Raw genomic sequence first — 15,449 nt, 5'->3', positions numbered from 1 at the left:
ATAATGTGTCATTTTACTTTAAATTTTTATATTAAGAAAATGACGTCTAAATAAAATAATTTCATATTATATAAATTTAAATCTAGATATTAATTTCATACAATAATAAAAACCAAATATAATTATTTTATTATAATTTGATATCTGTCAAAAAAATCACATAAATATTGCTTAAAATGAAACCGAATAACTTGAGTGAAATAGTGAAATTAGTTTGTGTATGCTGAATTGGTGATTAAAGTGACCTTGCTTTTCAATAGACTCCAAAGTCTCAGCTCACTGCTATGGCTGCCGAAAAAGATGCTGCTCTCGCCGCTGCACCTTCCGATGCTCCCACCATGTAATCTCTCTCTCTCTCTCTCTCTCTCTCTCTTTCCCTCCCTAATACCCTCCTCTCTCTCTCAAATACACGCACGCACACCTCTAATTGTATCAATTCTTCAAAAACCCTAAGATGCAAACAAATTGCCGCTTCTTGGTTCATAAAGCTAATATACGTTAATCTGTGTAATCACCATATTGGCTTCGCAGCTTATTGCTTCACAACATCATATCTCAAATTCCAACTACCAATATTTATATGACTCGCTAAAACTTCATCTTTTTAGCTCTGAGGATCTCTCTCATCTGTAGGTTTAGATTGTGGCATTGTTTAATCGAAACCTTTTCGGATATTATTGCGATTTTAAGAATTTTTTTTTACTTTTCCATTTCTCACTTCTTCATTTTTAATTGTATAGGAGTATATGTTAAGTGATGAAATCTATTCTGAATAATTTATTTGTTCAAATTAAATTTGCAGAAAAAGAACTTTATAAACTTTTTAGTTTAAAATTCTAATGTAGTTGAGATGGCTAACTGCACATGTAGTTTTCATTTGCTTATTCAGTGGTACTTAAAAAATTATTTCTTTTGACCATAGGGTTTGCATAATGTACAATCAAATGTTAAGTGCTAAAGTCCGGGTATACTTCAAGTATGCTTTCAAGATATTTCACAGAATCTTTCTGTTTACATGTGCAGATTTGATAAAATCATTAAAAAGGAAATTCCAGCAAAAGTGGTTTTTGAGGATGATAAGGTAATGCTGCATTGCTTTAAAGTTTAAAACTTTGGTCAAGGCCGAATACTTGTTGCAGTTTTATCTAGTAGAGAATAGTACTTTCTGGTACCCTAAGATTTCTTGGTGGGACCATATTAGGCTAATAAGTTATCTAAAGTGATATGAAATTAACCCCACCCCCAACCACCACACACACACACACACACACACTCACACACACCAGCAACTTCTTATTTTTGGGAATTGGGATGATTACCTATATTATAATTTTGGGTGTTCTATTGGTATATGTATTTGGTCCTGGTCATAGTAAGATGAAGCCAATTTGAAAATAATTGTCTTGTTATAATCTCCTGTGATTGAAACTTGATCTTTTTGATCTTTTAAAGTTCTGGTAGTTACATAGTGATGCTTTGTTTGATATATTCTATTTGAATAATAAATAGAAATAACCTCGAGTCTGTTTCAAGTTTAAAAAAGACTTGAAAATTTGGTTGGGCTATTAAATTTTATAGAACTATTCTTTGTATGCCACTCACACGGTCAAGCCCGACAGCACTCCTTTGCTTTCTAATCATTCTAAATTAAAGAAAGTAACTGAAACTTTGTTGGTTGTGCTTATAGCCCTTTGTAAATATGTTCATGATCATTATAGCTGATCCTTACTTTTTCACATTTATTTGTTGGAAGGTACTAGCTTTTAGAGATATCTCTCCACAAGCTCCAACACACATTGTGATTATCCCAAAAGTGAGAGATGGATTGACTGGACTCTCTAAGGTGCCCTTCAATTTATTTCTTATAAGTTATAACATGGTGAATTATTATTTACTTACTGGAGGAGACGGATGACCTTGTTTGCTCCAAGTTCTGTTGAAACTGGAGCAGTTGTAGATGAAACTTTAAATTATCTAGCAGGTTTGAGTAACTCTAATTTTGAATGATCCCCAATTCTAGCAATTTACAACTTGGCAGAGTCTGCTTCTGTCTTGTTCAAATTTTCAAATTTTTAATTTTTGCTATCTTATGGATGCTCTTATCCTGCAGGCAGAGGAAAAGCATTGTGAAATTCTTGGCAAGCTTCTTTACACTGCAAAGCTTGTTGCTAAACAAGAAGGTCTTGATGACGGCTTCAGAGTAGTGATCAATGACGGCCCAAGTGGATGTTAGTATCTTTATAATCTTTGTTGTTCTCCTGTACAGTTGTTGGGTATTTTTGATATTCCTCAGTTTTTAACAGACATGTTTTGATGTTCATAGGTCAATCTGTTTATCATATTCACATCCACCTCATTGGAGGGCGTCAAATGAATTGGCCTCCTGGCTAAAGACACTAGGAAACCATGGTTGTGTTCCTATTACTTTGGCACCATGAGAGCAGAACTAGCATTGTAAAAGGAAGTTGAACCTTGAATAAAGTCGTTTCATTTGCACAAGTTTCTGTTGATGTTAATTGAATCTTAAGTGGTTATAGAGACTGAATTGTGGCAATCAAAATTTTATTGCTTGACTATTGTTTCAGATTATAAATTTTATGCAATTATCTTATTGTTGTGTTACTGATATCAGCGCGATAGAACCTTAGTTTTGACATGGTGTATATGTACCATTTTGTGTATTCAAAGAGGAGAAGCAAAGCTAGGGATAGAATTCTAGAAGGTTTATATTCGAAAGTGGTCAAAACAGATATTATGATTCTCTGATGAAAGGGGGCAGTAAACCAAGACGATCAGACCAGCATTGGCAACTCTAGAAACTCAATGACATCCACAATATCATTTCATTGAAAAAGGCTGTATACTCTAATATATATTACGAAAAGAAATTATGTATACATAATTACATAAACAAGTGTTCATCATATAACTAAAGATCTTTCCATACATTAAAATCAGAAGTAGAACTATTATAATCGATTCTATTGTCTTGGCACCCCAAGAAGAAAGTAGTCCGTACAGGATCGACATTAACCAGAGCATGGGCAGTTCCACTTGGGCTCACTATCACAGCAACATCATCTGCATCAATCATGACCTCGGTATACCCTTTTTCCATCAGATTATTCTCCAACTGTGGATTTCACAACAGTATGTGGTTGTATTAAAGTAGCATCTTTATGAAAACACTACAGAACCTGAGTAATTCTGAGACATTCAAATTTGTCTTTGCATCTATACTCAGTTCATGGTCCAGACATCAGTTTCGGACATGTCAACATATGTACATGCATCAATGAACTCCATTCGGTTCCCAAGAGAAAAAAAATCAAAAAATTATTATTATTATTATAAAGAATGTAAAGGCAGTTGTTTTAATAAAACAACACTAAATTAAACATAAAGGTCATTTAATACTTACTAAGCGAGGGGTCAAGATTAATGATAGTTATAAACATAATATCAAAGCTTTTTGACTTCCTTTTTATTGTGCTCTTTGTCAAAAGTTTGGTTCTAATCATTTAGAGAAAGAGCTTTTACATTTATGGTGTTTCTTCCCCACTCAGTAACACCCAAAAAAGAACATCTAGCTGTCAGTATGTTACGAATTGATAAAAGACGACCTTTTTATAAGTAGGAACATTGACAAGTCTATAAAAGAACTTTGAAGTATTAGATGATACTTTATACTTCCATTTCAATAATAATTTTGGCTTTAATAAGATCAGACCACATACCCTGAATTTTGTCTTGGCTCCCCAAATGAGAAAAGTCTCATTACATGTGTAGTGTCTATGATTTCCCCTCAAGCTACCGGGTCGAATCTCACCAACATGAAGTGATGCACATATCTGGGCTCCCCCTTAAAGACCACATTTTTTTTTATTAGTAACAGAGATGTTATGAAGACTTTAGAACATTTTTTTTTATGAGTAACAGAGATGTTATGAAGACTTTAGAACAAATAGATTACAAACTAGTTACCATGCAAAATGTATTCCAGATAAACTACGGGGTTGAATGGGGAGGGAAGCACAGAAACCTCACCACATCTCCCGACCTTCAGCCCCTATGTTCTCGTAGTTGTAGACCAACTAGAGCTTTGGTACTTAGGCTCCAATTAATACAGGGAAAAGCATTACTATCGAAAGCATAATAAATAGTATACCAACACTTCCAAAGACTGGCCTCCACATTTTACATAATGTTGTGCTTACACTAATATAACCTCCATTGGCATCAACAAATTATCTAATACCTTCAAATTGTAAAGATAGGTCATCCATTTTGAACCAAGCAAACATATATTTTAAAAGATAATACATGATTTCCTTGGGAGAGCATCATTCATACGTTGGGCCTATGCTTGACCACAAAGATCGTTAAGACCTGGCAATCGTGTCGTGTTATGTACTTTGGTGTTTCCTAAACTTTATGTGAAACACATGGACTGACTAATTGAAAGGTTGATTGTATTTGTCAGCTTTGACATGACGATCTTCAACATTTACTACATAATATTAGTTTTAGACTCTTTTATTTATAGAAAATTAATACGAAGAAGAGTATAGACAAATACACTACTCCCTCGAAAATGATAACAAATACTCCTTCAGTCCTAATTTATTTGTCCTGTTGGACTTTTTTGGTCAAATTGATCAAACTTTGATTGAAATTTACATATATTAGATTATTTAAAAATATAAAAAAATATTTTTACAGACTACATTTATTATACTTTAAAAAGTAATTTTCAGTTTTTAAGATCATAAGAGAATAATTGTTTTTATCAGTCAAAGGTTGGTCGATTTGTCCACAAAAAATCAAACAATACAAATAATTTGGGATAAAGGGAGTACTTCAGAGTCAACATGCAGGGCAATACCATTTTTTTTTCTTTTGAATTAAACATGCGGGGACCGCATATTGGGATTTTGCATCTATTTTAAGCTGATTAGCAAGTCCAATGAGTGTGCAAAAATAGATGGAACTATTGCTATATGTAGCATCAAAAAGTGATTCTTGGTGCTAAAATAACACCATGTTTCCAATGGTTGGTTCTATATCTTGTTCCAAATTAAATTTATTCTCCAAGTACATTACTATTTTGAATGAAAAATTAATTTTCTACCTAACTCTGCACCAAATACCCCACTATTTTCGCTACTTGATGACGTGGCAATTACAGCTCTACCTAACAAAAGATAGGTAGAGCTCTATCTTTTGTTCTATATTTAGACCAAACTATAGCATTGTTGTTTTAGCACAAGATATGGAACACCATCGGAGTGGTAATTTTTTGTTTTTGTTTTAATGATATAAAGATAGAACAAGATATAGCACACCACTGAACTTGCTCTAGTGACTCGATAAGGATTTAGGATCTTCTAATTAGCTTGAGAAATTATCATATATTACATTCCGCATATTACACTCCAATTTCAGTGTAGCCCGCCCAATCCTTGCAGGCATAAAAATTAAACCTAAATCACTTTACCTCGAATCTTCATGTATGCTTTGTACCGGGGTTACAATTTTCGATAGCCTAGACACTTTATATGCATTGCTCTAGAATTTAGACAATCTTTATACTATTTAAATAGGCAGTAGCTAATAAGAGGGCCTTAATGTTATTTGGTATTTCTTACAGGTAACTGCCAATCACATCAAATCACACTCCAATTAACTACCACCGGCGAAGAAGATTATATACCTGCGATAATTTATAGTTTGCTTCAATGGAATGAATTACTTACAAAATAAAATTTCCTTTAAAATACATCCCAAAAATTATATGCAAGAATTAATTTCAGACAACAAAGTGACATGAAGTTAGTAATTTGCACATCGACACAGTAATTCACAAAAGGTGGATCACAAAACATACTGTATGAATTTGTATCCTACCAAACATACTTGTCCTCTTCCTCTACTGCCAGTCTGCCACCCCACTCAACACTTGACAACAAACATAAGCAGTCTACTCTAAAGCTCATAGAATTTCCAGTCCAATCATTCCAAGTAACTAGTCCAAAATTTACAAATTTCAAGCCTAGGGTCTGAGAGGATACACCATAGGTTCACTCCTATGATCACAAACATGCAAATCTGGGTACAGTATATAACTCTTTTTCTAGTTACTTGGGTCTTGGCATACATGAAATGGCATTCAAGGCTAACATTCACAAACCGATCGGACATTACCAATAACTTATCATACAATCAAATGCATAAATTCAAGGCTAATGAACCAATTATTCAACAATCGAGAGGGAGGGAGGGAGAGAGAAAGAGATTACCAGGAATGCCAGATTCGAGAGCAACAGAAACAGGGTCCATAAGCCAACCGCGTTTATCTTTAGTAATCTCGGAAAGGGTCGCAGAAGATGGAAACCTAATCATATTAGCCTTATAATCTTCTTCAACACTATGACTACTCTTCTTCTCATCCCCCCATTTCAAATCCTGATCATTAAACGCCGCCGTTTTAGCAGCCGAAGAAGAAACGCTCGCGGAGTGTTGGAGCCTGAGAGAAACCCACGTCAGCAAAAGGAAAACAAAGAGAAGAAAAGGAAAAGCGTGAGGCTTCTTCAAGAACATCTTGAGTGAAGCGACGACGTTTGATGTTTGTGGTTGTGTTTGAAAGAATGTGTTGGGGTCTATTGATATCGACTGGCTTCCGCCGCCGGTGGTGTAAGAACTCCGACGTGGATTCATTGTTTAAGGATGTTTTGTAGTCGCCGTCGGTGGTCGGGTTTTCTGTGTTGCTAGCTGGATGTGTTGGAGGGAGGTGATCGATCATTGGGTGCCAACGCATGGGCCGCGTTTACTGACCCAAATATTTTTTGTAGTCGGCCCAGATCTCAACAGTCTTCTACTGCTTTAACGGCTAAAATGATTACGCAGTTTATTGTTAAAACAAGTAAAATCAGATTAAACTATGAGAGGTGTCTTTTTTATCGTTTATTTTTTATTTATAATTTTATATGAAATACAATAAAAATTGCTATTAACAATAGATCAAATTTATTTTTATTATCATATATTTAATAGTTTATAAATTACTTATAATATATAATTAAAGACATACTAGCTTAAAATTTTCACTGATTATTTAAAAGTACCTTAAATTAACTGAATTTATGGGCTTGCACAAATTATTATTCTATTCTCATAGAATTCGTATTTTGTATCATGATTTTCTTAGATTCATTTCTTCTATTGTCATAGATTTAAGAGTTGTCGTGTGTTTCGTAAAAAAAAAAAAAAAGAGTTTAAGAGTTCTCACGTGTTTCGTCAAAAGAAAAAAAAAAAGAATACATGTCAGACTTTAATTTGTGTAATATTCATAATTCTGATTTTAAGAAAAATAAAAAATAAGGAGTTAACTACATATATGTCTGTACATGTTACAAGGGGAGCTAATGCCATTGTTAATATGGACACTGGACAGTATACTTTCTTATATATCACCAAACTAATAGCTATAATCACGTTCTAAAGACGGTTTATTTTATGATTACAACATATTTCTACATTAATCTGACCCCGTGAACAATTCTTAAAATGTACAGCTTTCGCAGGACGCAGTTCTTTGTGCTCACTGCTGAGTGATTCACTCGAAATACAAAAACTCGAGTTATGAACAAGGCAGCTTCCTCATGTTGAATGCTATGAGCTGGCAGGGAGTGCACTATGAATAATCAGTGCTAGGCAGCACAAGAAACGGCTTAAAGGTCATAAGCAGTCCAATGAATTCAACCACATTTAGGATGAAGAAAACCATTTGAACACCTGCATTATGTACGTAGTAATGTATAAGAACACGATTATGTAAATAGAAAAAGATCAAAATTACTGGCTGGGAATTTTTGATGCTTGTCGATTTTATCAAGAGTGTACCTGGAAGTAGACTAGCATTCTGCCGCTTTTGTGCCCAAGAGAAGCTGCATGAAGTCATAGGTCAGCTTTACACTATGAGTCTATGATCTATATCTGGTAATTATGTTGACATAATTCTTGACCAACTCAGAGGTAAACTATAAGTTAAATGGATCAATCTGCTTGCTTATAGTCATATTCTCGTACTAGATTTTATTGCCATAAAAAACAATGCAAGTTGTGGCAGTGATATCGCGAGTTTACTAGGTAATGAGACATGTCAATTTATCAGTGTATTAGTCTTTTAGCTTCAGTTTTCTGGAGATCTGATGTTGGAAATTTATTTTTACATTATCAGGATTCAGGGAATCTTGCAATAACTGTCAACACTGAGAGTAACAGACAATCTTGCACAATAAGCTTATAAGAAAACATACATTGCCCCTCCACCAGCTGGACCAAGTGCTTTGAAGAAGGACATGGCTGACATGGAAATCCCATTCGCAGCTCCTCGTTGTTCACTGGACTGAAGTTGAAAGAGAGTTGTTAACATCTTATTCTTACTATCAAATGCCTAAAAAAGGGGTAGAATAGGGTACATATACTATAACTTAATCCGCAACACCTACCACGGCCCTGTTCTGTAAAAGGAACAATCCTGTAGATATTGATACCTGGTTATGATTAAGAAACAGAATCAGAAACTTATTACCAAAAATTGATCCATTGTTATTCCTTTAACACTTTTAGTATTGGCATATAAAAGGAGACTGAGATTCTAAAGAGAAGAGATCCAGTGAATACGCAGAAATTTGGGACTTGGCATTAAATATACCTAAGACCGGGAGTTTGTAATATATAAACCAGGAGAAATGGTACTAAACAGTAGCACTGATGCATTAGCAGAATACCTTAACTATCCCACATCAAGAAAATAACTCATCGAATAATGAAATATAAAATTCATTATAATGAATAGTTAGAAAGTGTTGGATATTTACTTACAGACAAGACATTCTTGACCACAGATGCACAATTGAGAACCATGAGAAGGGAGATCCCAGACAACATAGCTATAAATGGGTAACTTGATAGCAGAGGTATGGTAACAGCCTTCATACGGAAAATAGAAAGATTTAAAACAACAATAAATGGATAAAGTCACAAAGTATAGTCAGAAAAAATCAACGTCTTAGAAACATACAGCTCCGATACGAGATATCATTATGGGCCCAAAACTCCTCTCTACGACAGGGTAAAGAAATAGCTGAAAGAATAATAGACCAAGTCCTGACACATCAAACAAGGAGATCATTTATCAGAGTCCAGATTTATCTACATATATTCCTAGAACTGAAGAATCTACTTGGCAAAGAAAAAAGAGAGACAGAATTTAGTGAAAAGAACTAATTTCACCAGACCGATATATATAATCCTACTTGCCACCATCGCGGATCCCTAACATGTTCAAATCTATAAGTTTCACCAAATTTAGTAACATATATTACCTACTACTGAGGAATATACTCGGCAAAATAGAAAAAAGAAAGAGAGGAATCAACAAACATAATTATATTATCCTAATATGTACATTCCTACTTGCCCCCATGGCACCTCCCATAATGTGTTTTCATTTATAACTTTCACCATGCGTTGTTTTAGCAATGCTTCATAGTACTTCCTACTACAGTTTTAAGTCAAATTAGCCACACCCCATGTATTAAATGTCGTCATCATAATTTGTCCTGTTGTGGTGGTCTCAACTATCAAGATGCAAGTGCACTGTACAAAATCAAGACCTTATAGGACTACAAAGTCCTACCTATATACCTGAAATTGCAAGAACTTCCCCAACATCTGCGGACGTATAGCTCAGTCCTCCATTCGCCCTCGGGCTGTTAGCCCACAATGAGAATATCTGAAAAAATATGACATGGCTTTAAATATATTCGGATTGTAAGATAGAATTGATTCAAATATATACACCACATAACATAAAATATAATTTTAAAAAAAAAAGAAATAAAAGAAGATAGAAGTAACACAAATATCAGAGAAGTTCAATATGGGACTATTTTCGAAAAATAGGTCACATGAACTATTGACACTACATTGTAGCAGTAAGCTATACACGTCCTAAAGCAATAAAAAATACATCTGTGCACACATGTTAGGTCTGGAGATAAAGGGTCACTGAACCAAAAGAGAAGTTGAACTAATGTAAATTCTCGCCTTCCACTTCCACCTAAGAATATTAGCATCAGTTTCAAGATACAGGCACTGTAAACTATGTTTGGACCATCAACCAAATCAGAACAGAGGTTCAAGTCAACAACGATGGATGTATTCATTCTACATATCATACTGTGGACTTTGATGAATCAGCAAAATGCTAATTTATCATTCAAATTAATATGAAGCATTTAAGAAAAGAAGACAATAACCTCACTGTAGGCCATATCATGGAGCTGGAAAACACAGTACACAAGTATAGCAGACATCAGGGGCCAGTTTCTTAAAAGGCTTTGTTTGGCACTTGGAAGCATCTCTTTGGAATGAGTTACTTCATCAACAACAGACTCACATATTACACCCTCCAAGGCATCAGCTTCACCACCTTGTTCTTTTTTATTTTCATGATGACTGTGCAGTGTTTCCTGTACCAACCAGGATAAACCAATAGGAAAATGTTATTATTCTCTATACTCTGCACATCATGACCAGTAAAAGGGAGTAAAATAATTCCAAAAACATGTTTCTCCATAAAATTGTATAATTCTACCATATAAATGTGATTTACCATCTTTAAGCATAAGAAAGCTTCTTCAACAATTGACATGACTAAGATTTACTGTAAAATTTAAGGGTATCAAGTGCCTATTTAAGCTCCATCTGAATTTTAACAACCATATAAATATACTGTACATTCATTTTACCAGGCATCATTTTTCACCTCTAGTCCCCATGTTTTAAACTCGACACTCAAATATGGTATGGAAACTTGACTTTTCATTTTAGCCAAAAACATTATCAAAAAAAAAAATTTGTGCAAGGATACTACTGTAATGGAACTGGAAATGCCAGATCAGGGTAACATACCGGTAGCCAGAACGAGATGATGGATACAAACAACGCATAGAGTGATATTAAAAGGCAAGGTAGCAAGTAGGGAAACCTGAAAACAAAGTATTGACACATTAAAAGATTCAGTAAATATTGAGAAAACATTACATATCGATAGTAATTTGGGGGGGGGGGGGGGGGGGGGGGTGTTCTGTACCTCCCAAAGAGAGATTTTTCAGAAAATATATTGGGATACTTTTCTGCTGGCTACAAAACATACAAATCAAAACAAGCTAAGTAAGTAATCGATACAAAATATTTACTTCAAATCAAACTAAACATTTATTGACACAACTTACCTGTGGAACTGTGAAAAGCCATTGGCATATTGTTGTTCGAGCAAAAACTAATCATATCAGGTAATAGAAAGGACGAACTTACTAAAAAGTATCTGTACCTGTGCAAAATAACCTCCAATAGCTGGTCCTATGACCAGCCCTACACCCCACGATGTGCTAATCTGTAGTAATCACAACTCGTGAGGATTCAAGAATAGAGCTAAAATATACAGATAAAACCATTGAGAAAAGAATAATCAACATACAACTGACATTCCCAAAGCTTGATGTTCTTTACGACAAACTTCTGAAGCATATGCCTGCTTGCATCAAAAGCAAAAGATATTCATGTATCTTTAATTGCAGTGGAAAAATTTAACCAAATCCATCTAACAGACTAGGAAATTAAGAACCATTTTCAGAGTTAGTGCTCAAGTGAATTTTTCTCTCTATACATAGTGCAACTAATAATAATCTCCTGACAAAAAGACTGATAACAATCCATAAAGTAATGTTTCTACACTTAATATAAAAAAAATATCTATTTCAAAAAAATATGATTACATGGGTTGCAATGATTATAATTCGTATACTAAATTTATTTTCATCTTAAATATTACTAAAACATGGGGGAGCAGAGGGGTACTCAATCTAGATTTGAACAGATTGTGATAGTATAATAATAAACTATGCACTTCAGAAGATTTTGGTTGATTTTAATCCTATGTAGAGTTAATTGCGTTCTGATCGTAGTCTTGTAGAGTTGAATACAAGCCCCCGACACTAGTTGAAAAAACAAATAATATCAATACAGTAACAAAATTGATCAATATTGTTAAATAAGATTGTGTAGATACTGGAATGGAACTGTGTATTGCTTTGTAAGTTAAACATTAAGCAAAAAGAATGCTAGGCAGCATTTGCATTTAGAATATTAAACTGGCCAGTATTATATGCAAGTGACATACCCTCATTGGGCCAAGTATCCCGCACAAACTTCCTACGAGAAACCTCATAGAAAGTGCCATCCAGTAGCTTGTACTAAGGCCAAAGATAGTGTTAAAGATAACCCTAAAATTACAAAAAAGTATGGAGTCAGATAGTATCCACAGATACCTTCTTTACTTGAGTATATCGATAAATTGACTAATACACGTGTCATGAAACTAACACTGAAACTGCGCCAAATATTATTACAGGTTTTCGACCATAGCGATCAGCTAACATTCCCCAAAGAACAGATGTCAGAGCTCTTCCAACCATAAATGAGGAACCTGGAATGGTCAGAGATGTTTATGCAATCAGAAGTTAAAAATTAATGTTTGATGTGCAAAGACATTTAAAAGATCAGAAACTTGCCTACAAATCCAGCATAGTAGCCTATGTCCTCCTCCCTTTCTGCAATATGCAAGTCCCTGATCTGCAGAACATGGAATTTGAGATGGGCTATAATAGAAAACTTGCAAGTAGAAAGTCTACAAAAGTCCAATGTATTCAAGAACGGGCACTAATAGACATAATCTTAATGTCGTTGATTCTCTTTTCTTTTATTAGAGTTGTGGAAAGAGACGGGCATACAGATTCATGGGTTTCAATCGACCTAAATTAATGGCAGATATGTACACATTTTAGATGGTTAACTCTTTCTGGTTAGACTGTATGTTTATTGTCAACTACTGTCACTTCCATAAGAGTTGCAGTATTCTTGTTTAATAACTGCAAAAACCTTCCTCGAAATTTACATGAACCAAGAATATAAAATAAGCCAGTTATTTTGATATGCATAGCGGGGAAAACCGTAATATATTTCCCCAGTTGATTGAGTGATATATTGGCAAGAAGTGAAGGAAGAAGATCAGAAATCCAAAAGGTTGGTATTTCACTGATTTGTGTTGGATTTTATTATATCCAAGTTCCAACTGTAAGACATGGCATTTTATGTTCCTACTTTCGACTTTCAAACCACCCCATTGATTTATTTCTTTTTAACTGGTTTTTATTTTTCATTGTTTGCTCCACAGAGGCATCAATAAGTTAAAAAACAGCTCTTACTGAGCTACTTCAGAGTTATTACACTTGATACAGAACAATTAGGAATTGAGAATATTGATGAAGTGCATGACTTGGAGACATATAGTCGTCCATGACTAACAAGGGAAACCGAACAATTAAAGTTGAATGAAGATCATATTCTGGTATTCAAGTGACCAAGCTAAAACATGAACTGCAAGTTAAAATAGGAGTTTATCATTGTCAGATTTGAGCAACTAATTTTGAACAGGGAAAGCTCATAGAAAATACTAAAATTTAACCTCAAATTTCATACTTTTGACCGGTGAAAACAAAAACAATTGACCATGATTTACTCAAAATCATGTAAGTATATGTTTATACAAGATTAATTTTATAATTAGTAATTACTGATGACTACATACCATAAAATAGAGGAAAGGAAAGAGGGATGAAATCGGTAATGCTGCAAGAAAAAAACAACAAGAAAGCGTGTCAGGAGTCAGGATCCAAATAATAAAGATGATAATGTAATTGGGAAGCATACAACACATCAATTAAGCTTAACATGTAGAATACAATTGTATATGTATCTGGGTGTATTTAATTTGAAGAAATAAACCCATATACACACACAGATGGGGGAGAGAGGGAGAGGGGGAGGGAGGGAGGGAGAGAGAGATGACCTGCACATAGAGTAACAACCCAGAGGAAGAATAGATGTTTGAGAGGAATACGAGGATTTGAAGCCTTCTCTTTATTAATCTTACAACCTGGGCAATTCTCATAGTAGTGGCTGTGTTCATTTTCTTCGTCTTCGCTGCTGCTGCTGCTGTTGTATGTTGTTGTTTTCAACAATGCTTCTGTCTTGTCTTCCATTGTAACTCCTTCAGAACACGAGCTCCTTGTCCTGTCTCCTCTCTCCCTATATATAATATATATTTATATAACACTATTATCGTACCTGTTTACGCAGGAACTTGGAAGGCTGCATTTGTCACCTTTTCCCACTGGCTAGTCAGTAGTCGTGCTTTTTTGGATTTTCTTCGCCAATTAGTGGTGGTAATTACTGCTTACCTTTTTCTCTTTTGATAAATTCATCCCGCTATTTTAATTTTTATGTCCTGATTTTCGCTGCAAAATTACGATTCACAAGCTTTATTTTTTCTAATCCAATTCACAAACTTATAAAACATGACAGTGTTGATAGTTTATCAATTTGACATGATCTTGCTGCATATTTTGTTAACAAATATTACAAGTACAATATATTAAACAATAATAATAATAATCTGAATAGTCATTCACTATAAAATCATGTCATCGATTAATTTAAATCACATTAACATCGGGATTCGACATGTATAAATACCATTATAGCTTATATAAAATAGTGTAATACGATATTATAAAATGCAAAACTATTTGTTTTCTAAAATATTTCTAGATATGCTTTTTAGTTGTTCCTCCCTCCATCCCAAATTAGATGGCCCCGTTGACTTTGAGCACACAATTTAAGGTTCATTGACCGCATAGATACGTGACTTATTTTTAAAATTTTATTTTTGCAAATAAAAATTAAAATATGAAATTTTCATTTATAAAAGAAAAAATAAAAAAATAAATTTCGGAAGTAGACGGACAATGCACCTAAAGTTACGTGCCCAAAGTCAACGGGGACATCTAATTTGGGATGGAGGTAGTATTATTGTTTATACATCTCATGTTATAATAATTCAAATTTACTTTACAGTTGACTTAAAATATATAAATATAATAATTTTATAAGTTATTTTAACAAAAATAAGATTCAGAATTAATTAAAAATTCTGAAAATTAGCTACGGAACTACTATCATTTTGGTCATTGACTAAACTAATTTGGTGGGGGCATAGTTTTGGTGTTTAGTTGTTTGTTGTGATCATCATAAAAAAACAAAAAACTGCTGTTAAAAAAAGGGTTAGTTGTGATTTGAATAGAATAATCACATCAAAGATTGTAGTTTAGATTGACCAGCGGGTTCGAACTCGCGGTTTTAAGTATGAAGTACCTACCTTTCTTTTCACACAATCTGGTTAAGTAGGTCTTTTCTTTTCTTTTTTTCATTTTTTCCCCACAGTTAAGTAGGTTTTTTTTTAATAAATTCAGAACAGATTT

At 34.0% G+C, this 15,449-nt stretch overlaps 3 protein-coding genes across 3 annotated transcripts; 1 reads left to right on the top strand and 2 right to left on the bottom strand.

Annotated features, from left to right (window-relative positions):
• Window positions 1–196: 196 nt before the first annotated feature.
• LOC108225094 (adenylylsulfatase HINT1) lies at window positions 197–2,622 on the top strand. Its single transcript, XM_017399909.2, has 5 exons — window positions 197–340; window positions 1,024–1,081; window positions 1,754–1,843; window positions 2,111–2,228; window positions 2,324–2,622. The coding sequence occupies exons 1-5, from the start codon at window positions 285–287 to the stop codon at window positions 2,389–2,391; spliced, it is 390 nt and encodes a 129-aa protein (XP_017255398.1). The 5' UTR covers window positions 197–284; the 3' UTR covers window positions 2,392–2,622.
• A 207-nt stretch (window positions 2,623–2,829) lies between these two features.
• On the bottom strand, window positions 2,830–6,853 carry LOC108224514 (uncharacterized). Its single transcript, XM_017399162.2, has 3 exons — window positions 6,300–6,853; window positions 3,738–3,862; window positions 2,830–3,133 (listed from the first exon to the last, which is right to left on the bottom strand). The coding sequence occupies exons 1-3, from the start codon at window positions 6,715–6,717 to the stop codon at window positions 2,930–2,932; spliced, it is 747 nt and encodes a 248-aa protein (XP_017254651.1). The 5' UTR covers window positions 6,718–6,853; the 3' UTR covers window positions 2,830–2,929.
• Window positions 6,854–7,323: 470 nt separating this feature from the next.
• On the bottom strand, window positions 7,324–14,279 carry LOC108224596 (protein ZINC INDUCED FACILITATOR-LIKE 1). Its single transcript, XM_017399267.2, has 17 exons — window positions 13,979–14,279; window positions 13,718–13,758; window positions 12,642–12,702; window positions 12,454–12,556; window positions 12,251–12,353; window positions 11,549–11,602; window positions 11,402–11,464; window positions 11,162–11,211; window positions 10,981–11,056; window positions 10,326–10,538; window positions 9,712–9,799; window positions 9,086–9,171; window positions 8,887–8,994; window positions 8,511–8,555; window positions 8,319–8,407; window positions 7,903–7,946; window positions 7,324–7,794 (listed from the first exon to the last, which is right to left on the bottom strand). Exons 1-17 carry the CDS (start codon window positions 14,169–14,171, stop codon window positions 7,694–7,696), a joined length of 1,518 nt encoding a protein of 505 aa, XP_017254756.1. The 5' UTR covers window positions 14,172–14,279; the 3' UTR covers window positions 7,324–7,693.
• Window positions 14,280–15,449: the final 1,170 nt, after the last annotated feature.

The sequence above is a fragment of the Daucus carota genome, chromosome 6 (assembly GCF_001625215.2).
Source record: "Daucus carota subsp. sativus chromosome 6, DH1 v3.0, whole genome shotgun sequence".
NCBI classification, from domain to species: domain Eukaryota; kingdom Viridiplantae; phylum Streptophyta; class Magnoliopsida; order Apiales; family Apiaceae; genus Daucus; species Daucus carota.
This window is presented reverse-complemented; position numbering and strand designations above follow the sequence as displayed.